The sequence below is a fragment of the Camponotus vicinus genome, unplaced genomic scaffold, assembly GCF_025532165.1.
Source record: "Camponotus vicinus isolate PSW18456_S1 unplaced genomic scaffold, iyCamVici1.0 SCAF_10, whole genome shotgun sequence".
NCBI classification, from domain to species: Eukaryota; Metazoa; Arthropoda; class Insecta; order Hymenoptera; family Formicidae; genus Camponotus; species Camponotus vicinus.
In genome coordinates this window covers 6,679,559-6,706,330 of record NW_028141946.1, presented here as the reverse complement: position 1 = coordinate 6,706,330, position 26,772 = coordinate 6,679,559, and the positions used below count along the sequence as shown (strand labels likewise).

Below are 26,772 nucleotides of genomic sequence, written 5' to 3'. Positions count from 1 at the left end.
CCATTATTTTTTCTCGTTTTATAACATTTCCTTGTTTTATAACGTTTATAGCGATTAGAAATTAAATCGCGTGCCGCATTATGATGCTGGCGATGAAAAATCTTCCTTTCTCTCCGTGACTTTCACTCGGACTATTGCATCTCGTTGCAACGCTGTTTCCCGTGCACATATCTCGGAATAAGATGCGTACGTTTAGAAATTGCATTCAAGTATCACGATATTAATTGACAGTAATTAGGATATTATACATTGTTATAAGATGCTGATAGTAATTGAGACATTATACGTTGTTACAAGATATTTATCTGAAAAATTATCGTAATCGATGATAAATAAAACAATAGAAAATTAATTAATGAACATCATTTTCTTTAGTATGCGATTTCTCTTTCTTTTTACTTTCTCTGAAAAATAACATTATAAAAAATATATATATATTACAAATAATTGGAAAATGCAAATCTTTTCCGATTTGAAAAAAATTTTAATTTTTTATTTTGCGATGTATCTTTATATTAATTTGAGAAATATCTTTTCACGCAGTTTTGTTTAAAGGAATAAATATATAAAAATGATTAAATTTTTTGTATTAAATAAAGAAAATCGGGATATTCGTTTAAAAAAATTTCTTTCCATTACCAGGATAATCTGTACGTCATTTATGTTACATCTTCATTACTGTGAAAATTATGAATTATCTCAGCAGCAGCTATTATCGAGATCAAGTTCATTGGTTGTATAATGTCCGCGCATATCGTCGAAATGAGCCCAATAAGCGCAAACACATTTTGCAATTGAACGCGATATAATAGGGTGTTCTTCAAGTCGTTGTTATGTGGTAGTAGGGCGTTCTTCTCAATCGAAACGAGTACATACTTCGATAATGGTCGTTGCTTTCGCGAGGACGCTCGCCAAAGTGGTCTCTCGATTGTGCGCGCTCGTTAGTGTTGAAAGTAATCGAATGCATTTAGAATCGTAGTCAGAGATTAATCTTGGCTCTCTTGCTACACAAATTTTATTATTATAATAAATATGTAACAAAAAATTATATTTGATTATATATATTACATATTATTATTATTTATTATATTATATATTACATATTTATTTTATATTGCATATTTTATTATTAATATTATTATATATTATATATTTTTATTATTTATTTTTATTATTTTATTATTTTTATTATTTATTATATATTATATAAATTTTCTCATAATTTTTTTATGCAAGTGTAGAAGGAAAAAGAGAAATATGTATTCATATAATTACGTGAAGTTTCAAATATCTCTCACTCGTGGATAAAAAAAATGCATTCCCCAAATGTATCGCTTATGACTATGTCCGTAAGTGCATTATTACTTCCGCGGAACGAGCACTCGCACGACCTTTCTTGATATAGCGGCAAGATACGCGCAGTGCATCCTATCAAGATGCAATTTCATGCAAATCGTTCCGCGCCGAGCCGCGCCCGCGGCGAAAGCGGCCGACTTAATTATCGACGTCGTCTGCTATTCTTTGTCTTATAATCGCTCTTACGTCATCGCGTAATATCGTCGTAATGTTCTTTTTTTTTTTTTACAAACTTTTACAAAACATCGAGACGTTGTTGCAGCGAGATTCGCGACGCGTAGAATTGTTTGAGAGATGGCAAGCGATTTCGCGGCGCGCTATATAAACGCTTGCAAATCACGACGCGTAAACGTCAACAATACGAATGAACGATCTGTCAAGGCCGGCACATGGCCGGGAATACCTTTCGTTCTCTCTGCGAAAACTCAACGAGTCTGCACGAGTTCGCAAACAATTGGAATGTCTTGATATTATTCAAGTATTGCTATTATTTTATTAATATATATAACTAAAATATAAATAATATAACGAAAATAATATATAAATAATATACATATATGTATAACTAAAATATAAAAAATAAAGAAATATATATGCATAACATCTTATATCTTCAAGCTTCATATTGTCAGATTGTTGATCAATTTAAAGTTTCTTTTTTTTTTAACGAAGTTACTGAGGAAAATCATCATTTTAATAATTTTTTAATTTACCATAAGTAATATATCCGAGAAAGCAAAAATTAAAATTCTGTTTAGCGTTTAATTTTATTTCGCTTGAAATTAATTAAAGTATCTAATTTCATCGTTTAGTTTCTCTCTTGGGATTTAATAAGTTTGTTAAAAATATAAGTATCTTGATGTTATCGTCGAAAAAATTAATTCTGGATTATTTCTTAGATAATATTCTTTATATTTCTAAGAAATCTGAATTTAAAAAATATTATAATATATAAAAAAAAGAGAAAACAAAAGATCTCTCTTGTACAAGTTAATGACTTATCAAAACTTGGTATATATAAGATACTTTTGTATTATTTTTATTAAATATTTGCGTGATCGTCACGATTTATTAATAGATATATATTTCTCTACAACACTTCTATTTATATACATTAATTTATGAAGGTGATTGAACTTGTTCTCGCGCCGATTTCTGGAATGATAATTCAATTCGCTACGCTTTCTTGAGATTGTGTTTAGCCATTTACGTTGGAATGTAATGAGCACTCTCGCTCGCTTAACTTCTAGTTATAACTTGCAATTCAATACAGACATGTAATGTTATAGCGAGCAAATCTTAAGGATTGACATGCAAAAGAATTTATGATACATAACGTTAAATTTATGTTGCTGTATCTTATCATTAAACGCAATCGCATTAAAAGTACAGAGAATAGTCAAAATGCAGATTTATAAAACGGAGATATATGTGTAAATATTAATTCAACCGATGAAGAATAGACTTGTGAACAAACTTGTCAAAAAATTAAATTTTATGAAAACTATACATTATTGGAACACATTTGGAGCACAATATTATTATAATAATTTCCGTAATAATAATTTAAGTGGAAAGAAAAAAACATTAAATAACAAAATAAAGTCAAGAAAAATATGGTTAAAAAAATAAAACATTACAATTTATAATTCATTATTTACATCTTTTCGTAAAAAAATACAAAGGCAAAGAAGCTTCTTTTAAAATCTGGAAAAGTATTTACAGCACGAATTCTTTTTATAACAACCATTTCAATGACCGCTCCAGTGTAATGAAGTCTGAGGAAGTAATCCTATATCGGATATTGTTATGCGATAAGCAACTTGCGGTTATCTGAACGGAAGGCGATATACATACGACCTCACACTCAAAATGCTTCGTCAACTGTAAACATCCGTTTATTCCTTATGTAATAAATAAGTGGTCATCACATCAAAATATTGGAAATATCGAAATCCAAAGATGAAGCGTGAAATCGAAAAGTATTAAATAGAATATGCGCGTGAAATTAAGCTTTCAAAAAAATCATTAATATACGCGGCTAGTTTTATAATTTACTAATTAATATCTCGTTTGAATCACAAAATAATATGTTCGAGAAAATATATTAAAGTAAAAAAAACGTATATAATAATAAGATAATATACGATACATATATATAAAGATTTGACCACACATTAAAGTTGCGCTGATTAAAATTTAATATTTTATTTTTTTGATATTTTTGTGTTAATATTTTGTACATATAAGATTTTTAAATTGTTTTATGCGTCATAAATATATGAATTTAATTTAAAAATCTATTCAGATTATCATTATAATGATTTTATTATGCCTTTCTGTGATAAATATCCTCATTAAAATACGATTAATCTATTTCAAATTCCAGGCGACCTTTTCTTATTTACTTCTGCTTAATTTTTAGCAACAGTTACCATATTATGCTTAAGAAATATTTGGTTCATTTTTATTCTCGAGATATTACATGCAATTTTTATTAAATTAAATAAACGCAAATGTTGTTGAAAGCAAATAAAAATGCAAATTAAAATTTCGGAAAGGTCTTGCATGAAATTTTTAATTTGAAAATCATGCGTGGATTTATATGGAATTATATGGAAAGATATCGTTCGATAGTGACAAGATGAAAAGAAATTTATGCGAAACGAGCTGTGGCGAAGAAGAATGAGTACAGTGATGCATCCTCCCGGTGCAGCTGCAATCTAATTCTAGCTTCATTGTGCTTCTCGAGTAAGACACCAAGCGTATCCACGTATATGATGAAATCTAATCTCGAAAGGGAGAAGGACTAAACTCAACTGGCGCCTTCCCAGTGCAATTTTCCGGGCTCGTGCTAATTTTCCACTTACTGAAACACTGGAGAGAAAAGCTGATTAATAAATTGAAAAGAATAAGCAAAATATTAGTTAAATGTTTGAAACAATATTTCTCTTATTTATAAAAAAGATGTTTTGTTTATACAAAGAGCGTTTCATTATTTCTTGAAATTTTACTTAATTAATTCACGCTATTTAATATTTATCGCTTCAATTGTATTCATCTTCATCGGCTGTCGCAGGCTCGACAGGTTTTGTATAAACAAAACTTTGTTATAAATAAGGGAAATATTGTCTCCAACATTTAACTAATAATTTTAAACGAGAAAAATTGTGCGAGAATACGAAAGAAAGCTGGAATAACGTCCCAGCCGAGGCGGAAACGTTATTACAGATATAGGTTTATAGAAAATCGATGTCACATCACGCGTCCGCATCCCATCGTCGCCGGAACGACGGGCGTTCCGGATAGACCCAGGCAACAGCAGCCTGCCAGAGCGGACGGCCTAAGCCAAACACGTCTTACTTCTTCCGGCGCTCCCGGAAGTCATGCGCAATCTTAACGCTTCGCCTCGACATCTGTCGCTTTATGCGAAGAAAATTCATCTAAATGGATCTATCACCGAACTAAAATACGTTGCGTAAAAAATCTGAGCTATTTGGGAGAAATAAATTATCGAGATATTTGTAAAAAATTTAATTTATTAATATTATCGAGCTAAGGTATATTTTTTCATATTATCATATATGTATATAAGGGAAATTAGTACCGATTGAAAATCGATTTCACGATCTGAATAAATCCGTGATAAAATATTTCGACCGTGAACTCGAATGAATTATTCATAACAACATCCGAGCATTTCATCAATAATAAAAACGCGTTAACGTTCAATTTTTATCAATACGCAGATTCTCAAAAATCGTAAATTAAAAACGTTTTAACGATTTTAAAAGGATGTAAAAATGTGCAGTAATCTTTAACGAAGGGTTTCCACGTGTGTAAATAATGTACGAATTTTAACTCCCATCGTAATCTCCAAGAATCGCCATTCGAGGCATTAGTTGATAACTTACCGGATATATTAACTATGGCGAGTTTTATCTCGGCGATTTTTTAGCGTGAATATATTACACAGAGCATGTGGCGAATACTTATCATGAACGTTGCGATTATTATTCTAATTTTGTTTTTTTCTACCTCGTTACTTCGCTCTCGAATGAAAGCACATAATTATTATTGTCATTATTATACATTCTGTTTTATAAATTAAATAAATAATTAATTTATTCACAAACAATTCCATCAAAATATGGATAAAAGTTTTAATTGCTTATAAATTCCATAATATTATCAGTATATTCTTTGTTATAATATGGCTTTAAATTTATTTTCTTAGTTTTATGGGGGACTTAGCGTTGCGGTTAGCATCTGCATTAACGAATGGCATTAGTATTCCAGCGTTAATCAGTTTTAGAAATTATCACGGTAATGCAAATGTTCTCTGAAACGTCCGAGTTGCTGTTATTTCCTGTTATTATTCGCCGTTATCATGTTGAATAATAGCGCAATTTTCTTGTAAACTATTACTGTTTTCCGACATTTTTAACGTTTATCTTTAAAAGTGCGCTGAACGATGTAACGAAAATAGAAACTTAAGCATATGTCCAAATACCAAATGTGTCTACAATATGTGTCTACTATTTGCCAAAGGCAAACGTTACGTTACCTAATATTTATTTGCACGACTTAAAAAATGGAGTCCACGATATATTTAAATATAACAATTTGGAAAGAATATAATTTATAATATAATACTGAGAAAAAATCTACAGAAAATCGCATCGCAAAATTTAAATGATTTTCTAAATATTTTTATTATATATATATATATATATATATATATATATTTTTTTTTTTTTTTTTTTTTTAATATTAAAATCAATGAATTTGAGATATGCCTGATAAAACGTACTTTTCCTCGTCCCTCTCCTCTCTCTCTCTTTCTCTCTGTGACGCTTTTTATTTTTCTTATATAGAATAATGTTATATGTTTTTAATATATTTCAATTTATATAAAAGTAATTTCTAATACAATTATAAAGATATATTACTGATTTTTGTATTTGAGTTACATGTTCTTTGTCTTTAGCTTTCCGCTCTGAGTTTTGGTTCCGATACAATGGCCTCGCATAAGTATCCCTCCCTCATTTTTCCTCGAGACCGCACTTCCTCGACAGATTAACCCTTTAACAGAGCGGAAACGTGAACGCGCGCTTTGATACCGGCAATTATTTTTCGCGCAAAACAGCGCGAGTGAATTCTTTGAGCATGTAACTGGAAAACCCGACGTTCGCCGACGCTTAATAAGCCGTAAAAATTCGAAACATGCCTAAGATGGCTGTAGGAATAATCACGTGTTATATATATATCCCGGAAGTTTGTATGCGCGAGGCATAGGTACAAGTACGACAAGAAACATTGTAAACACTGTAAATGTTGCAGACTATCTTGACAGTTAAGCGGCATAGATACAATATTTGTTAATTGTCAGAAAATTACGTTTCTAAAATTATTATGTTTATTTTGCTTATTTAAAATATATATAATAATTTGAGTAATTTGCTTATTTAAAATATATATAATAATTTGAGTACACAATTTTAAATTGTTGTTAGATTTTTTCAGAAAGCGAAGTCGATAGGTTCACAAAATCTGATTAGAAGGGTATTTTTGCACACCTCGTTTCGTTACAAAATGCAGAAAAAAGTAAATTTTACAACAAGGCAGATTAGTTCGCGAAATTCAATGCGAGTGTCATACCGATGAAATCCGATGCATTTTTTCGCTGATTAGAAATAATTGTCGAATATCGTCGACATATTCGGGATTGCATGTGTGCGTTTCTCTATTTCGCTCGTTCATCGATCCTCCAGAATTCGCGGACGCGACGTTTTTGCACAAGTTACGTAGACAGACAGGCTGCATTCCGGCGATCGGCGAGCGCGTAATAGTCCGTTGCGTGTTCGCAAGCGAGAAAACCGCCGCGGGAATCGTTTTCAGGTCGTATACACGCGGGTTTATTTACCCGGTAATTCTCGCGCGGACGCGATACAACACCACTCTCGTCCCGTCATCGTCCACCGTCATTTTTGCAACGCCGTAGGTGGTGTCGTTAAGAATTTTTAACACTCGCATGATCGCGTGGTCGACGATGATGATGAGATTCCGCTGATTATCTTTCCCTCGTCGCGACTTTCTTCGATCCTTGTCCTTTCAACAATTTTTCTTAATCATAAAATAACAATTTTTGTAACAATTTTTTTTTAATCATAAAATGATGCGTTGTTATTTTAATGTTGCTTGCTATTTTATTATATTTAATATTAATATTTAATATTATATAATATTAAATAATATTTTTAATATATATATATTAAATATTAATATTACATAATATTAAATATTTAAATTTTCAAGGCGAATAGATTAAATTACATGTGAAATTATTATTGTATTTGACGAAAATAATTCTTCGATAAATTTCTAAGGTCGAGAGGAGGAAGCGAAGCGCGCATTTTATCACGCATGATGTTTGGGCGCGTGTATCATCTTTACGAGGGGAAACTTCTCTCAAAGAATAGCGGGAAAAAACACTTAGCACCCTCTGAGAAGAACACGCGTTGTACGTGCACACATGTAAAAGTGGGCACGCGACACGATGGGAAAAGGCGGGGTCATTAATTGCGCTTTGTGAGGCTCGCACAAAGCGGGATCAGGCACGATTCATCGTTTAATGTAAGCGGTATACCAGCCTATACAGGATACTCTCAAACGGGCCGCAAGAAAAAACGTTTTTCACGATGTATTGTGTACAAACTGACACACATGTACTCGCGACGAACGGATAGAAGCACGTGCGAGAATTATGGCGCAACTTGAGAGGAAGTTTTCCCGTTGTGGAACTTTACGAAGCTTGCAATATCTCGGCTGCAATATGTTTTATATTGTATTGCAGTGAAAGAGAGAGAGAGAGAGAGAGAGAAGATAGTTTCGAAGTTATTTCTTAATCTCCCGATTATATATCACGCGGAAGACGAATATTCTTGGCCAGGCTTACCTAGTTTCTAACTTTACGCTCAATTTAGTGATAGAAATGCACAGCGGAGTCCGATAATTCCTACAGATATCGATTGCGTCTATCGCGACTACGCGCAAAAAATATTACTTGAACTTTAGTAACTTTATTTTTATTTGCGATTAGAAAGGCACAGTAATTCTAAAATTTAATCTACTAATTTTATTGGCAATATCGTAGAGAACAAAATAATATCGTTCATGTTTTATGAAAAAATTTCTTTTTATATTTTATTACTTCATACTTAAAAGATTCTGCACAAAATTATTCCACAAAAGCAGATTTTTCTATCATAAAATGATTATATAAGTCCTACCAGTATAATTGGATTATAAATCTGAAAAAAGAGCCGCATCGAGAGATATTGCGTTACATATCAAATTTCATTAACGAATTGAAAATTCCAGCTTTGATTTTATAGGTCGAGAAAAAATTTGAATCAATGAATATAATCGATCGAATGCATATTCAATCTCGAATATTTTCGAAAATATTGCTTGCATATGGTGGAAATACAAATACATATATGTATGCATATACATATGGCCATTTTCCATAAATATTATGACGTATAGTAACCAGCATTAAATTATTATTGGAATAGAATATTATATAACAGCGCGTCTAAATTTTATTCTTCTTCTGATACCATTATAAACTAAAAATTTATATAAATAAGTATATGATAAAATTAATATAAATATATTCTCTCTGTATAAAACATATCCATCCGTAAAATATTAAAATAAATATCTGAGCATTCTGTAAAAACTAAAAAATATCAAACTTACATTTTATTCTTATATTTGAGAAAGAAAAGATTCTGCGATCGCAAAATCGTAGATTAAAAATAAAAAAATGTGTAAAAATTTAATAATGATAATATAAAAAATTATTCATTTATAATTATCGGAAAAAAGGCGTTTAAAATGAAAAAGGCAAAACGATAGAAACGTCGTATACGACCACGTCAGACCGCTTCCGGAATACTCTCAAAATTTATATAAATAAGTATATGATAAAATTAATATAAATATATTCTCTCTGTATAAAACATATCCATCCGTAAAATATTAAAATAAATATCTGAGCATTCTGTAAAAACTAAAAAATATCAAACTTACATTTTATTCTTATATTGTTTGAGAAAGAAAAGATTCTGCGATCGCAAAATCGTAGATTAAAAATAAAAAAATGTGTAAAAATTTAATAATGATAATATAAAAAATTATTCATTTACAATTATCGGAAAAAAGGCGTTTAAAATGAAAAAGGCAAAACGATAGAAACGTCGTATACGACCACGTCAGACCGCTTCCGGAATACTCTCTGCGGACCACGTAAGGCCACAGAGAGACGATCGATTCCCCAGACATTCCGTATGCCGACCATATGCTTGCTGGCTTCGCCGCTGCCAGCAGCGTAACCTTTGTGCGCACACCCGTTCATACCGTGCATTAATTAGAGAGAGAGAGAAGCAATTACAGTCGAACGCGAGGTTACGCAGGCATGCGGGCGCCAACACGGCTAATTATCCGGCAAGACACGTGCTTGCTGTTTGATTCGAGAAAGAAACTCGATTTGTCGAACATGCGATCGGATCAATCTCGGTTGATCGTAATATTCGAGAATGAAAATTTACTTGGCATTTTATATTCGGGATTACTTATAAAGTAACACATTATTTTTTATGCGATATATAGTGGCTCTTTAAATATATTATTTATTGCTTTATATAATAATATAAAAGAATAAATAATAAAATTATATAATATATATTTTTTTTATAAAAATATATAATGAATTTTAATTGCATAATAAAACTTCTTAATGTGTTATTTTATTATAAATTATTATTTTGCGTTATAACGATTATTAATATTATACCATTCCTTTCAAACTATTTAAAGTTTTGATATAATCGGTTTAGCAATTTTCTCAATTTCTTAATGGTAATCGCAAAATTCCGATCGCAAAGTTCGGTCATCTGCGCAGCTCGTTTATTTCGCTCGTGAGATAAAATTTAAACGCCTCTGATAAGAAGAAATATATCAAGTCTCATCCCCATACTAAATAAATCACACTTTGAAACGCCTCCTCGATTTATCAAGCTTCTCATTTATCATTCTGTGTATTTTCATAATAGATATTGATCATTTACGTTGCTTTTCTTTGTCATTATATAAAAGATCTTTCTTAGCTTTAGAAGAAACCAACGATACTGTATAAAAATAACGATTTAGAAAAAGTAATGATAGAATTTTTTCGGGACAGGCGCATGAACTATCCTACTAAATTCAAGCGTCCTTGACGGTATAAGGCTGGGTGTGCAACACAATATAAGGCCCGCATCCAGAAGCATGTGCAAACAATCGCTTTCCTGGACTCCCTCTCATTCGATTCGGGGAATAGGGGGGAAGGGCTAGAGAAAGAGAGAGGTTCCAGGGCGTGGTGAAGGCGAGTCTCGATCTCGGCTGAAGCCGCGAGTCACTTTGCTCCGCGGGCTCGTGCGCGCGGCCTTCTCTGAGAGCTTCAAGGACGGCGAAACGCATCGCCGGCCCGAATGCCGCCGAGGGGGAGAATCCGGCAAGGTCGACCGGCAACGTATTCTATTTCTTCCACTTGGATTTTTTTAATCGCGCCCGTGCGGACGAAAATAATTGAACGATAAACACGACGATGAGCATCACGCGTTTGTTCGCACCCGGCTTTCAAAGTAGAAATTTAACGATTAAGAGCCCAATTTTATTGAATATATAAAGAAATGTGATTAAAAATTAATTATTAAATTATTCCAATTATTCTTAATCGCGAAATAATTAAATGAAAGACTTTTAAGATTAATTATTATAAAAAAATTCCATATAAAATATCAAATAAAAACATTCGGTTTTTTTATCTATACTTTTGCGATTATATGTAAGAACACACGTGTGTTATTTATATCGCGCTGCATATTTCGACATCGCGAAAATTTGCACGGGAGATAAAACTGTCTCCACTAGATATAATGGACGTTTGGGATCCATAATAGCACCGACAAATAATTTAATGCACCGATAATCCCGCGCATTCCGCGATGCATCTCATCGACGGTACTGCTGCACTCTGTTCATTACACACTGCGCATTAAATTTATACGTGCGTTCCTCGCACTCGCTCGCTTATTAAATCCTTATCGGCATTCGTCGTCGCTATTTCAGTATAGCATCTTCGGTCCTTTTTTTTTTTTTTTTCCCGTTATATGCCGCACGAATTCTCAGACCGTCCTCGATCCTTTCCCCCTTTTCCCCTGCTCCTTTTATCTCCCTCTATTCTTTTCATCTTCTTTTTCTCGTCTCTTTGTTTTTCGTCCACTCGCGATTTGCTTTGCACTAGAGATGGCCGATGCTTTCTTCTTTAAATCAGATATGCTTTCCGATTAATTAATTTATCGATGCCTTTTATTCGATTTTTTATCTTATTCTTAGATATCGCGTTCTAGATACGTTTGTTATGTTTATAGTTTATCTTGTGCTTCTCTCTTTCGAAAGCTGCAACTTAGCATCTTTTTCTATCCATTAGATATTACATATAAACTATAAACAGAAAGAAAAAAATTCAAGATGAAAAAAGATTATCTTATCTAATCTCTAGTCTATATTTTTTCTTTCTAATATTCAATATTCTGTGTCTCAAATTATTGTTTCGATTTTTTCTTCGTCTACTCTGAAATTAAGAGTGACGCGACCGTGAGTGTCGAATTTAGCCTGCGAGGATGCAATGTAACATGTGATGCATCGCACGTGAATGCATGTCAGGTGATGATTCAGGGATCGTAACTGAGATAAAAGGTTAAATACATAGTACTATAGTGGAGCAAATATCTTTGTTTATTTATAATCTCTTCACTAAAGTAAATAAACGAACGGTAATACTTCCGGGTAACTGCATGCGTTTTCATTTAACGATGAATCACGTTTAATACTGATTGTGAGTATACGATAAAAATCGATTGACATAATCTAGCGTAATCTTTTTTTTTTTCTTCTATTGATAAAACTAATAACTTGTTTTTTCAATTGTTAAAACAATTTTTTTTTTTAAGAATGAAATGAACTTGCATCTCAGATTAGAAACAAATACCGTGATAACAAATCAAAAATCCAAAAATTATATTTCTACGCCATATGTATTAAGTATATCCCAATCCGATAATTAAATTATGATTGAAAAGCGGGAAAGATTCGTCATGATTTAGTTTAATATTAAACGGGAAAATATATTTAAAATTTAATTAATCTATGTATTCTTTATAATTATAAGCCAAATGTATAAAATCTCTATAATTAAGATTTTAATTAGAAAAGCTTGAAGAATAGATGCGATTATCGAAAACATTCTTTCAATCGAATACTTTAGGATCTAATTACACATTACAATTTTAAAATACATCAAATAAAAATATATTTGTTGTGTTTTATCCAAATAAATTAAAAAAAAATTAATTAAAATATATTATCTAAATAAATTTAAAAAATATCAGTTCTTAACTCAAAATCTCAAAACTAATTGTTTATCATTGGAACATATTTTTAAATATATTTTATATTTATATCGCGTTCGCGTAATTCATTTTTTACGTAAACATTTTTTTTAAATGCCACACCCCATTATAACAGCCTGATTCAAAAGCTTCGCAAATGTGATTAAGAAATGTGTTTAAGAAATCATCATTTTATAAGATTGCGTTATAAATAACGTTATAAATATTATCACTGTTTCTGTTTCAGACCTTGGACTTTGATAGAGATGGTCTCACGAAGCTTAAAAAGGCTATCAAGGCTATCCATAATTCTGGAAATGGTAAGTCAAATATCATTATCAATTTTTATGTAACTTGGTTCTCGATTGTTAAAAACAAACAATTTTCTCTTGAAAGAGAAAATGGACTTGCATCTTAGAATAGAAACAATCACCATAACAAATCAAAGCTATAAAATTATATTTCTACGTCATATATATGTATTAAGCGTATCCGAATCTTATAATTAAATTCTTAGAGAGATTCTTTGACTAAATTTCATTTAATTTTTTTTAATTTATTAGTCTGCTTAATTCTTTTTTATTCCATTTTATGGAAATGGACATCACTTGAATAAACTAGAATTTTCGGAGAAGTTAGCTTCGATTATTCTGATGATACAGCCAATGAACAAGTCTCCCATATCATGGCCATTTATTTATATTGTCATTCTGGGACATTAGATTCTCATGCGTATTGAATGTCATTATCAGCTCTGATAATAGCAATTGAATCATTCAATAAATCTATGATTATTAGTGATACTTACTACATATTAGTTGCGATAAGCAATAATCGCGAGATATATATACCTATCTTTTTATATACTAAATGTGAGAAATTTCTTTGAATCAGAAAACTAATTTTGGCATAAAATTAAAAATTGGCGAGAGAACATTTTATATTAATACTACAATATAAAAATTAATATATCTGTCTAAATTTTTTAACAAATTAAAAAATATATATATTTATAAATATTTTTATATTTGTACAAGCATTTAAAATTAAAAATTTAATATTTAATTAATTTATAATCTCGAACTCCCCTATATTCTTATAAAAATTAATGAAATAATAAATCAATAAGAATTCCTTTGCGAGATATAAAAGTATGTTCGAAACGATTGGGGCGTTTACTTATCCAATAACTATTTTTGGATCGCCTCGAGTGAACGTAATTTAACGTATATTATGTTCTAATTCTATGGGTGGTGGTCTAGATTTTTTTATTGCGTTCGAATGGGGAAGTCTTGTCGAGGTTAACATCCGAAAGGTCTATAGACTCAGACTGAACTGTGTGCACTGACTTTTACGAGTCGGGTTTGCCGGCTTTCTGCCACTTCTCCATCGCAGACAGATCGATTTCTCTGGCGCCCCTTTTGTTTCCTCGGGGCCAAGCCATCCTGCGGGAGAGTCTTGGAGCTTATATTCCGAATACTTCGCATTCTGGATTCTGCGATCGGCATCTTTACGACTGTAGTTATATTCACGCCCTCAGTCTATAAACGAACGGACGATCAATAACGTGTCGTTGATAACGTCGACATATCACAGGCTGCATTGCACGCAAAATACGTCGCAGTTATATCAGCCTGTGTCATAAAAATATACACGATATGTGATTTGACGTGTAAAAGCGCTAAAGTTCTTTAAAATATTTATATAATATTTTTAATTAATATTTTCAATTAATTAAAAGTTGAAAAGATAAATTAAAAGTATGTTATTAAAAACGAAGTGTGTTAAAAATAATGATTGTTATACTCATTTTTGAAGAAGTTGGTAGACGTACACGCACCTGAGAAACGATGTTTCAGCCAGCATTATAAAATCATTATGACAATGTTTTTAACGAGTTTAAAAATTATGTTACTCCTCGTGTAAACGTTTAACATTTTTTTTTGCTTATTGGAGCAGGTAAATGTCGGAGAGCGCGTTAAACTGATGTAACTTAATGTGAACATCGAAGTTACGAGACTTGTTGTCAAGCTTCATATTATTATTTATCATGCACGCGCTGGCGTTCTACGCGCATGTTAAATATACTTATTTATAAGTTTCATAGTTATGAAAGGATTACAACATAGGTTGAATATTCTTGCATCATCCTCAGTCCTGTTACAAGAATAACAAGAGTAATGCATCGTACACATTCTAAATTATTAGATCGAAATAATAATATAATTATAATTAATGATTATACAAATATATTTATTAATAATCATGAATATTATGATTATATAATATATTTTACGTCATCTTTTGTATTTTAATTTTCACGAATTAAAATTTGATATTATATTTTACCGTAAAAATGCAGTTTACATTGGCAAAAAATAGTGGATCTTGATGAGAGATACTGACTTGAGTGTTTCTCTAACAAGAATAAAGCGGCAACGCGTGCCGAGCGTTAGTCGCGAGACTAATGAGAGATTAAAACGACGTTTCCTTTCCTCGGGTCGATAACGCTCGTGTTATTTCGCGAAAGTTGCATGCTCAGGCCTCTCCTTCGTTTTCCACGGCGAACAATCGCTCTTTCGTTACCCTATTCTATATATAAAATATATTTTCATTTCAAACAGCTTCACGTGTTTCTTTTTCTTTTCTCCTAAAATTACTTTAAAAAATCATAACCTAAAGTTACGTTATATTTTTGTAAATCATGCCGAGGAAATGTCTATATTTAAATTGACATGTGCTACATATGTTCGTACGAGACCAAATATTTTTATGAAAATAAATATGTCTAGTATGAAATAAATTTGAATAAGCATGCCTCTGAGACATTGTCCTTTGTGAACTGAATTTTGAATTACGGATCTTTCGTGACACAACGAGTAGATAGCCGAGCGAAATTGCTTCCTCAGGTCGCGAAACGTCGCTGAAGACCCTATAACTACGTGGTAGGATTCTGCTGTAATTGTCAGGAGCCGCGGATGGCTTGTAATTATATAGCATAATGGGAAGATGCCTCGTGAGAGGCTAGTATTATGAAATTGTTTTTTGATGAGAGCTTTTATTCTTGTCTTATTCCCTAACTGGGACGCGATAATAATACATATGTATAGTATTTCTCATTAAATAATAATTATCACGTGTCAGTTTATTTGCTTTTGATTAATTCCATTTAGAAAATAATTATCATTTATTAATAATATGAAATAAGCAACGCCTATTTTTTACGTAATTAATACATAATTCACACATGATATTATATTGTTAATTAAAAGCAATAATAGGCATATGGATTAGGTATTAATATTTAATATTTATACTTTGTAATTTTTATTTGCCGATGTTGCTATGAAATCTCTATAATAAAATCATATTTTTGTAAACAATAAAAAGCGAAATTTATCAAAATATGCGACAATATTTTTGTCGATGAAAAAGATTGAAAAAATATCTTTTTTATATAAAAAAAATTTTTTATCTTATAAAGTTATAGAAACAAATATTCAATTTCAATTTAAATATATAAATTTCAAAAAACTAAAGGCAATTTTTAATCCTTTAAAAATTAAATAGTGTCTTTTAAATAATGTCTTCTTTGTTTCCTTTAAATAATATCTTCCAGGTTATAGCATTACTTTGTCCTTAACTTAACCCTTCCGCAATCTCTTCATGACATCCCCACGTCACGAAGGCTCTCATCTTCGCTGTGTGCTTCATTAGCTTGTAATTACACGAAGCTTGTTAATTGTCATCTTATCTGCGGCATCACTATCGCTTATCTTGTTTAAAAAAATTGTTATATATTATATGTATAAGTAATCTTTTAAAAATAAATCAAATATTGCATAACAAAATAATTTTATGTATGAATATGTGAAATGAAAATAACTACATGCACAACAATGCATAATTATTCAATTCATGTTTACTTTTCTATAAAAGTCAAAGTAAAAAAGAGTAAATATATTTCTTCAAAAAATAAATTTTTGTCTATTCAAATTATATAAAATAGTCACATTCGCTAATGATTATATTATCTTAATATCTTTCTATTACAATCATTATCATAGGGATTAATTATTACGACCAATAAATTTATAATTTTTAGATATTATAATATTTATATAAATATCAATATTTTATAATATTTACAAAAATATCCATATTTAAATAAATATCATATTTAACAATAAAAGTCTTTGATTCGTTATTAAAAAAATAAGCGATAAAATGTAACATGAGTAAATTACGTAGCAATATTTTTACAGGATTAATAAAACATTGAAAATATCAGTTGTATAATTTTTCGGGATTAATAACAAGTCAAAACAACAAATTGCTGTCGCAGACGCGAGCAAAGCGCGACGTGTTAAACGCTTGTATTCGGTCACCCGTGACACGGTATGTTTTTCACGAGTTTTCCGGCCATTTTTCACCCGTCAGTCGACCCCTGGAAATCGCGACTGCATCCGTATCGGATCGGTCAGCGTTATTTCCGCGTCGAGCTACAATGGACCACATTTCTCCAGATACCGTTCACGCACATGTCCAATCTCTTCCCTCTCGCCTGTAGTTTCTTTCTCCATTCACCTGTTACCGGTCCTTTCTCTTTCTCTCTCCTGTCTCCGGCTACCTGACGACGGACAGGATGTATCGCTTCGAATACCCCGGGTGCGAATCACGTGCCGTGACGCGTGTTGTCCCCAGGAGACAATGAGGGGGGTCCGATATTCGCGAAACTCTTTCTAGCGGAAGCGACTCGCTGACAAACACAGGGAATGTGCTGAAATTCAACTGTTCGACGAACAAGTACAATTCTACAAAAATTGTCACAATAAAAAATACAATTCTAAAAAATTGTCACAATAAAATCAGATAAATAAATTCAGATAAAATCAGATAAATAAATTCATATAGTATAAAAAAATTATTTGGATATTATTCATATATTTAACTGTAATCTATATAATAATTTTTCGATAAATTAATTTACCGCTCCATTTTTCGCGATAAATAATTATTGTTGACAAATAAAATACAAGTATAATAGTGTACGATTCTCTGCTTTATGCTTGCTCATGAAAGATACAATTCCAGATTTTTTCAGGGTAATACCAGGCGTTTGAAAAATTCAAGGAGGCGATGCATTAGCGTTCCCGATGCCATGAAAAGCTACGGCGCTGTTAAGTCATAGGATCACACGAAATTCCCCGGGAATTTCCGTATAATCTCCTGGCGACGCGGAGAGAGCAATGAGGCGTTGCGATAAATCTCACGCTGAAAACAAGAATGAGGAGGAAATGGTAACGCGAATCGCATGGATAGCTCGCGAAAAGCTCTACAGAGTTATCCCCCTCTGATAAATTCCAAATGTGATACTTTTCGTGAACTTTAAAAGGGAGAGAAATGCACGGAAGACGAATGGACTCGGTGTAAAGGAAGTCGTCCATGCCAAATGGGGAAGAAATATCGGGACGTTTAATCGGAAATTTGATTTACAGAGACTCGTAACGATATGTATATCACACTCAAATGGGAATTTTTAATTTTCTTCTTTACGTAGATTTTGTTTTACGCACAAATTTGATGACTAGACAGAATATTCCAATAACTATGTTTCACGCGAAATTTTAAAACGAGCACGATATAACACTTCCATGTCGTCACGTTTTCGATAAAAGGAATTGTTTTTACTTCCTCTCGTAATGTAATTGAAAGTTTCATCAACCGGAAGTGAACAAATTCGCGTCAGCTTATCCATTCGGATGGACCACGATTATATTCATTGCACTGCGGGTGAATCGAATATCACTTGACGACACGAGGACAATACCTTTTAGTCCCTTTCGCCTCCACATCTTTTGGTACATCCTGTTGAGAAGTTTCCTTCAGCTAATGAAATTTCTCCCAGAGGATGCGCTCCCTTCAGTCGAGCGATAAACGCTTTTCGACATTACTCGGAGTCAATCAGATTGCAGTTCTCCTTCAAGAGAGAGAGAATGCAGTTATATTGAATGAAAGAGTTTGGAAACAAGTTGGAAGAGGAAATTGAAGCATCGCTTAGAGGGACGGGACAAAGGATTCGATGATTTGAAAATGCGAATAACAAACTGTGGCATTGTTTCTATTGCAAGTACGAAAAAGATTGTCTGACACAAGATTGATAGAACACTTGAAACTATTTCATTAAAGTAAAGCCCAAAAATTCTAATATATTTCTTTCTAGAAATTCGATTATTTTATACATTCTACGTTCACATAAAGGGGTGATAAAATTATTATATTACACGAGTTCGATTTACAAGAATAAAAATATGAAATTATTCGAACTGCGAATCTATAGAGTTTATATCATTCTCTGATAAAATTACATGCGTAAGTCTCCGACAAAAACAAACGAGCTTCTCCCGCTGAAAGAGAAGCCGTTCATCGAACCGGACGCGAAACGTTTTTATTTTCACTTTGCTCTCGCAGTCCAGCGAGATTCCATACTCTCGGTCATATATGTATGTACTTGCATGCGAGAGGCGATATCGGTCGAGCAACTTTGCAGGAAGTCGGCAGGAAAGGCAAAAAAGAGAAGAGAGTTGGCAACCGACAAGAAAATAAGAGGAAGGGATTATTGGAATATTGGAAAGCGGGATGCGAGCTTCTCCTCGCGCTGAGATTGTACAGATCTTGAGAGATTCGGGAAGCGAAAGGGATCGCGCGAGAGGAGACAGGGAAGGAAGAAAGATCCCTTTTCGACATCATAGAACGCGAAGCGAGAGAGAGTGCAACGTTTAATGCACGAGTGCATTCCACTCAACGTCGGTGCAGCCTTGCAAGGCTGCTTCGTAATTCGTAAAGCGAGGAATGCGGGATCTGCGTAAAATATGTGATATCTTGCAGTAGAAGAGGGTAAAATTATGTACTCCTAGCGTTTCTCTCGTTTTATCTATCTTTCTCACGACTAATGCATTTGCGTGAAATTCAGAATACAGACTGTACTGCGTGTACGAGAAAAGCGTAGGAATTAACTTTTATTGCGGGCGTTTAATAGTGCAATTATATATTTACATAAAAATATACAAAGTTAAATATTATATATTTGTCTGAATTAATATTCGTGTAATGCGTAGAAATTTTACGAGCAACGTGAACGATTTCGAGTGGAGAAAAATACGGCGTGCTCTTGAAGATAAAATAATAAAGTATGAATGAGAGGGATCTGTCTGTTTTATAATGAATTCGTAAGGATTCAAGAGAAAAATGGTTTTACATAAATTTTTTAGATTTTTTCATCCGTAATAAATATATAAAGATTTGCATATATTTACACTATGTATTATTTTTTAAATTTCTTGATATTTTTATGAATAAAAAAAATACGATTAAATAAAATATCTCTTTTTATAATATTTTAATCTAATAAATATAATATTTTAATTTAAATAATATGTAATCGTTACTTTTAATTAACTATATATGTTTCTTTGCAGCTCACGTGGACAATGAAATGTACTTAGGAAGGGCGTTGGAGAGACTCGGCGATGCCGCTCTAAAGGAACAGGAACCGGACATAGGCGCGGCGTTCCTCAAATTCGCGGTGGTCACGAAGGAACTAAGCGCCCTTATGAAAACTCTGGTACGTGCTTCACAAGCGAAATTTATGTTAACATGTCACATACGCGAGTCACGAAATATTCCGTGTTTTCCGTGCTGATGATCCTTCGCGACCCACAGAATATTTCGCTTCTTGTCGCTTTTAGCCGTGTATTTTACCGGATTAAATTATTCCAAAAATTCAAAATAGCAAATTTTGCAGGGAAAAGGCATCGAAGAGATGACACAATTAAAAGAATGCGTGATATTAATGTAATTAAACATATCAAAAAATCTTCAAATGACTGCTCTCGAAGAAGGATCCCGGAAGATGCACATTGTTGGCACTTTCATCGAAGCGTTTCGACATTCCTTTAATTTTACAATTCATCAGGCGGAGATATTAATAAATGCGCCCTCGATATATTGCAGTGTATGCGCGTTATTGGAAAAATCTCTTCACGGTCCATCGTCAACCGATGGCAACGACCCTAGCCTAGCGTAGTACGTTCTTCGTACGTACGTACATTGGTGTAGGTGCAAAAATAGAATCTCTAAACCGGCGATCAATATGAAAAGCGTGCGCCGGTCGTGCGCTGGCGTGCGCAACGAAATAAAATTTCGCGCCCGCGGTAAGATTGCATCGGTTGCACGAGAGATTTTCAACTTTCCCGATTAACGATCGATCATGTTGCTCGAGAAAGAGCCTCGGATTTGTGGCCGCGTTTCCTCGTCGGGAACGTATGACATTCACGGCACGCGTCCTGTCAGAGAAGCAAATTATTCCGCTAAAGCTATTTTCCATCACCGTGGGATTATACCTTTGAACTCCTTTTCATCCTCCTCTTCCTCTTCCTCCTCCTCTTTGCGATTGTATAGCATCGTATACGGATATCTGGGTCGCGATGAATGATGAATACAGGATGAATGTAAATTTGTACGACGGTAAACTCCCGACTCTCGATGCTTAATCTTCTCCACGTCCAACATTCAACTAACTCCCAGCTGTCGAACATACGAGACTTTTTGTCTCTGGATTCCCGACTTGTCAGCTTGATATATTTATTTATGACTTGCACTCAAATTGCAGTACTCGTATCGCTATAAAATAAATTAGAGAATTTCATGCATCGTGAATTCCAGAATTATTACATGCATGCACATGGTGAAACATCGACGATCGCATCGTGTACAGAACGAAATATTTATATTGCACCTTTTTTACATGCCAAGTAAATATTCCCGTTACAAGTTATGTCGTTATATCTTGAATTTTTTCTTTTCTGAGCAAAAATAAAACTGCTTGTTTTCTCGAGAAGAAGAGATACCTTTTTTTTTATTCGCAAGATGCACTTCGTCTATTATATCATTCCACGACAAATACTAAAAATCTCTCCGTACTCGTATATTTTCACTTTTCTGGTGTCTAGCTACCCCCATTATTATACGCTGACACGATTGTGCTCGGCGAGGACCCTCTGTGCGCTCGCTCGTAATTTCCTGCCGCAGTGGCTCCTCTCTTATTCTTCAGGCTTCGCCTGCGGCTGCCCGTCGTTTCGTTGAATTAAGAAACTCGATTCAGCGACCGTATTATACAGCAAGTCCACGTTAACAGGATGTCTCGCGTAAAAAGGTCCGGAAGACGCGAATATTAGAAACGGAAGAAGCGCTTCCACGTAAAGAGAAGTATAATACTGAGACCGGAACACCTGCCTATAACATAACTTTTGTTTTAATCATATTTCATTTATGCAAAAAGAAAGTTCAGAGAGTTGTAGTTATGTACAAAATATACTTTATACATATGGGTGTATTAGTAAAAAAATTGCATTGATAATTTATATTAAATTCTAATCATACGCATGGTATTTTATTGTATTGACAAAAAAGCACGGATAATAAATGTGTTTGGATAAAACATCTCTTCCGATAAATTAGCGAAAAAATAAGAGAGGTAAAGAAAAGGGTGTAATCACATTTCCGGGCGTGGATTTAAAAGCCGGACGATGCGGATTTAAACTGGTTCTGCGTATCTTCCGACAATTTCCTAAGCTCGCGCTATGCGGTTAGTCTATGCAGCGCAAATCGGAACGTCTCACGGTGGGATAATTACGTTTAGTGAAGCGTGCACGCTTATAAGCCATGAGAAAGAGAGAGAGAGGGGGGGGGGGCAAATACTAAACTCTCCTAGATTCTATCACGCACGAGCGACCGCGAATTTATATTTATCAGGGCTTTAAACGTGCCACTCGCCTCGGTTGCGATTTCAGAATGGCTCTCCGCGTTCCCGACGTATCGGGGCCGATCGCGGATTGAATCTAAACTCTGCCGTTTAAATGCGATTCTTACTCTTTTTTTTTTTACCACCGACCGCCTGGAGTTCCGAACCATTGCGTTCGACCATCTACGGGCATCGCGATGACGTCACACGTGCAATTGGTTCAAATTTATTTGCAATCGATGTTGGCTTCGATTTAACTCGCGCGTTGCATCCAACGAGAGCAGGAAGTAATATCCAACGCTTGAATACTGCGAGCCTTTTCAAATTGAACTCGGATTATCGGATATCATTTCTGATCGATGTGATTAACCGTAATTGGAATCAGAAGAATAGTTTCTTCTCTCTGACGTTTACGTTCTCGAGATAATTTCACGGAATTAAAAAATATTGAATTTATCTCTTTGAATTGTCTCTTTAATAAATAACTTAAATCACTCTGAATATTTACAAAAATATGCAAAGATTAATTAATCTTTCTTTCTTCATGAATAAAAGACAAGCAATGTTAATTGATTAATCAATTAACGATTACGATTAAAAAGATTAAAATTGATCATTCTTATCTTTTGAAAGACCTGATAATCTTCACAATATCTGCTAAAAAAATTAAATATTTTATTTATATAAAGATGATTACAATTAATTAGATGAAACCTTGTTTATTATTTTCCGGACCCGATTTAATAATAATAATAAAGAAAATGCAATTCATCATTTTCACTTGTGATTCCTGCCACTTTCTTTGCGGAATAGAATCAGATGCACATAGTGTCCCATTATGCGGCGCGTTTGAGCACTTTCCAGCCGAGTTTTCACAAGAGTTCAGAGTCGTGAAGCGGTCGAGGGATCGTCCTAGAGAGGAAGAGAAAGAAAAAGAAAGAGATGGAGCAGGTTCCGAGAGGAAGCTGCATTCTATTCGGGGCGAGGCGACGGGCTAAGCAAAGTGCTGACGTGAATCGACGATGATTCATTATTTACTGACTGGCTAGAATCAGGCGGTGATCGTGATTACCGTTCCAGGCTCCTGAAAGCTCGTATTTTTCATCACTATTTTCCATTCAAGTCCTGTCAAGCTGGTTATTCCGATAAATAGATAAAATATCGTACCTCACTTAATCTGAAATAACTCTTGCTCTTCTCGCGGCGCAGAGATAAGAAGAACCAATATTTTCACGTCTATATCTAATAGATACTGATGCGGTGGTATTTTTATCGCAGTGTCAACCGCGCTGTTGGATCGTGTAACTACTGTGTAGTGTAGTATAAAACTTGAACATATTTTATATTTTTAATTATATAAATTTTATAAAAATAAATAAATAAATATATTAATTTCTATTTTATAAATAAATAAATATATTAATTTTATGTAATTAAAAATATAAAATATATTCAAGTTTTAGACTGCTGTCTCCAAACTATTTAAAAATATTTATACTGCAAGAAACTTTTAATTGAAAAATACATTAAATAGTCAGATTAATAAAAAAATTAGTATTTAATATGTCTCCGTTCTTTGTTTCACTTTGAGATTTATTGTGCTTTAAATGTGCCAGTCACGGTACTTTTTATTAATTAATAAAAATAATATATATTTTCTATCTACTGAATTCAATCATCGATCCTTTCTTGATTTCAGATGCAAAATATCAACAACATCGTCATGTTTCCGCTGGATTCAGTGCTGAAAGGTGACTTAAGGGGCGTAAAGGGAGATTTGAAAAGGCCCTTTGAGAAGGCTTGGAAGGATTATGAGGCTAAGTACGCGAAAATCGAGAAGGAGAAGAAGCAGCACGCGAAAGAGGCCGGCCTGATTCGTACGGAAGTCACACCCGCCGAGATCGCTGACGAGATGGAGAAGGAGAGAAGATTGTTTCAGTTGCAAATGTGCGAGGTAAGTGACGTAAAGAAAAATCCGAACAGAAAATATAAATGGTCGTACCCCAGCGACATGTATATATGTACTATCAATGTACGTGCATCGAAATCCGATCGTTTAGAAACTGTCGTGTGTCGGATTGAAAAATGTATATTTTCTAACGCGACAACTTTATTTACATTTTAGACAGCGGAATCTACGTAGTTTTATATTTTGTATTCTATAGAAATCTGTGCAAGATGTCAGACATTTATATTTTCTCTGGAAATCGTTGAAAAATAATACAGCGTAGATATTAGATTTTAAAATATTAAAATTAATAATTAAAAATAAGTAAAAAGATGAAAAAACTTTTCTATCAACCTAATATTCTATCAATCTAAAAATAAAATTATTTAATCTATTTTTCCTTCCCTCTTAAAAATATCGAAATTAATAGAACTTCAAATTATAGAAGATAAAAATAATAAATTTTTAGAAAACTAAATAATTAAATATAAAAACAATTACTTACATATAAAACGTATTGTAATTTAAAACCTGATTAACAGAATGTTCAATGCTGAAATTTATTCTTCGTAAAATGGGTGGAGTTCGATCAAATTGTCCTTATGAAGATTAAAGAAATGATGAGAGATAGTTTGCAGATTGCTTTTACGATAAAAGTGTATTTGAGGAACGCACGAGCGAGAAGATAGAGTTGCCAAACTGTGTCAATCATTACTTTCTGTTTGCTTGCAGTATCTGATCAAAGTGAATGAGATCAAAACGAAGAAGGGTATCGAGCTGTTACAACATCTAGTCGAATATTATCACGCGCAAACGAAGTGAGTGTAATGCAGTTATTAATCCATTGATCGATGTATTAATCTCGATTATAATATTAAATTCATTCTGAATTATTATCATAAGAAATATTTATCTATCTCGAAATCTTAATTTTTGAAATATAAGATATTGAAGAATGATCAAAGCATTAATTTAGTTCTCTGGCGAGATTTAATCTGTTCGGGATTTTAGTTATTTTCAGGATGGCTTGAAGACTATTGAACACTTCGGCTCGTACGTAGCCGATCTCAGCGTGAAGCTGCAAAAAATCAGACAGACGCAGGATGAAGAAAGGAGACGACTAACGGAACTTAGGAGTCTTCTTAGGAGTTCTGGATGTGACAAAGAGGTAACATTGCCGATAGCCAATTCTCTTTCTAACATCAATTCGTCACGGAAAGCGCGATTGTAGAAGTAGACTTAATAGCCTTTAATTGGTATCATGACTTCTTCACTTTCATCGGAACAATAACCTTCTTCTTTAAGAATTATCGTATGTTTCAATCTATTTAATATCAAATTACATGCTAAAACACTTTGCTAATATTTTTAAATAAAAAACTTTACTATCTCTAAAAAATTTTGTGAATTATTTATTTATTTTAAATTTCTGTTATGCTGTACGTCATTTGTAGATCTTAAACAACATTTATGATGTATCTCACAGTTAAACGCGAACGCAAACGCTGGTTACTCGCTGCATCAGCTGCAAGGTGACAAGCAACACGGTGTCACGCGTTCCGGCCACCTGCTGAAAAAGAGCGAAGGCAAAATGAGGCGAGTCTGGCAGAAGAGGCGGTGCGCTGTGCAAGCGGAGGGATACCTCGATATCTGTCACGCGGATGAGAACAAACCGCCCACCAGGGTGAATCTATTGACCTGTCAGATCAAATTGGTGCCGGACGACAAACGAGGCTTCGATCTCATCAGTTGTAAGTGTTACGCTTGATGCTCAAGCGACTCCGTTCTCGTCGTTTCCTCACAATGCGACAGACGCCGCGTAATACTGTCATTGTTTCGATTTCAGACAATAGGACGTACCACTTTCAAGCGGAGGACGAGGCGGACCAGCGCGCATGGATGTCAGTCCTAGTGAATTGCAAGGAACGTGCCCTACTGCGGGCGTTCGATGCGAGCGGCAAGGCGGAGGCCGGCAGTGGCAACCCTAGCCTCGTGGAACTGCAGCAGGCAGTCATACGATGCGTTATGCGATTACCCGGAAACGATCAGTGCTGCGATTGCTCCTCGCAGAACGGTAAACTTTGAATGTCGTAGATTGTTAGCGGCTGGCCTTTCTCTAACGCGTGCCAAGTCCGCTCCGTTATACTCGACGCGTGACTAAAGCG

At 33.6% G+C, this 26,772-nt stretch overlaps 1 protein-coding gene across 3 annotated transcripts in view; it reads left to right on the top strand.

The window, feature by feature from the left end:
• The window catches only part of Asap (ArfGAP domain of ASAP), a 44,637-nt gene that overhangs the window by 7,086 nt on the left and 10,779 nt on the right, over positions 1-26,772 (top strand). For all 3 annotated transcript variants that reach the window (XM_083080647.1, XM_083080645.1, XM_083080646.1), the window contains exons 2-8: positions 13,105-13,177; positions 20,336-20,481; positions 24,359-24,613; positions 25,340-25,425; positions 25,619-25,775; positions 26,094-26,358; positions 26,454-26,681. In XM_083080647.1, coding sequence (XP_082936773.1) covers positions 13,105-13,177; positions 20,336-20,481; positions 24,359-24,613; positions 25,340-25,425; positions 25,619-25,775; positions 26,094-26,358; positions 26,454-26,681 — 1,210 coding nt within the window. The remainder of the gene's footprint in view (positions 1-13,104; positions 13,178-20,335; positions 20,482-24,358; positions 24,614-25,339; positions 25,426-25,618; positions 25,776-26,093; positions 26,359-26,453; positions 26,682-26,772) is intronic.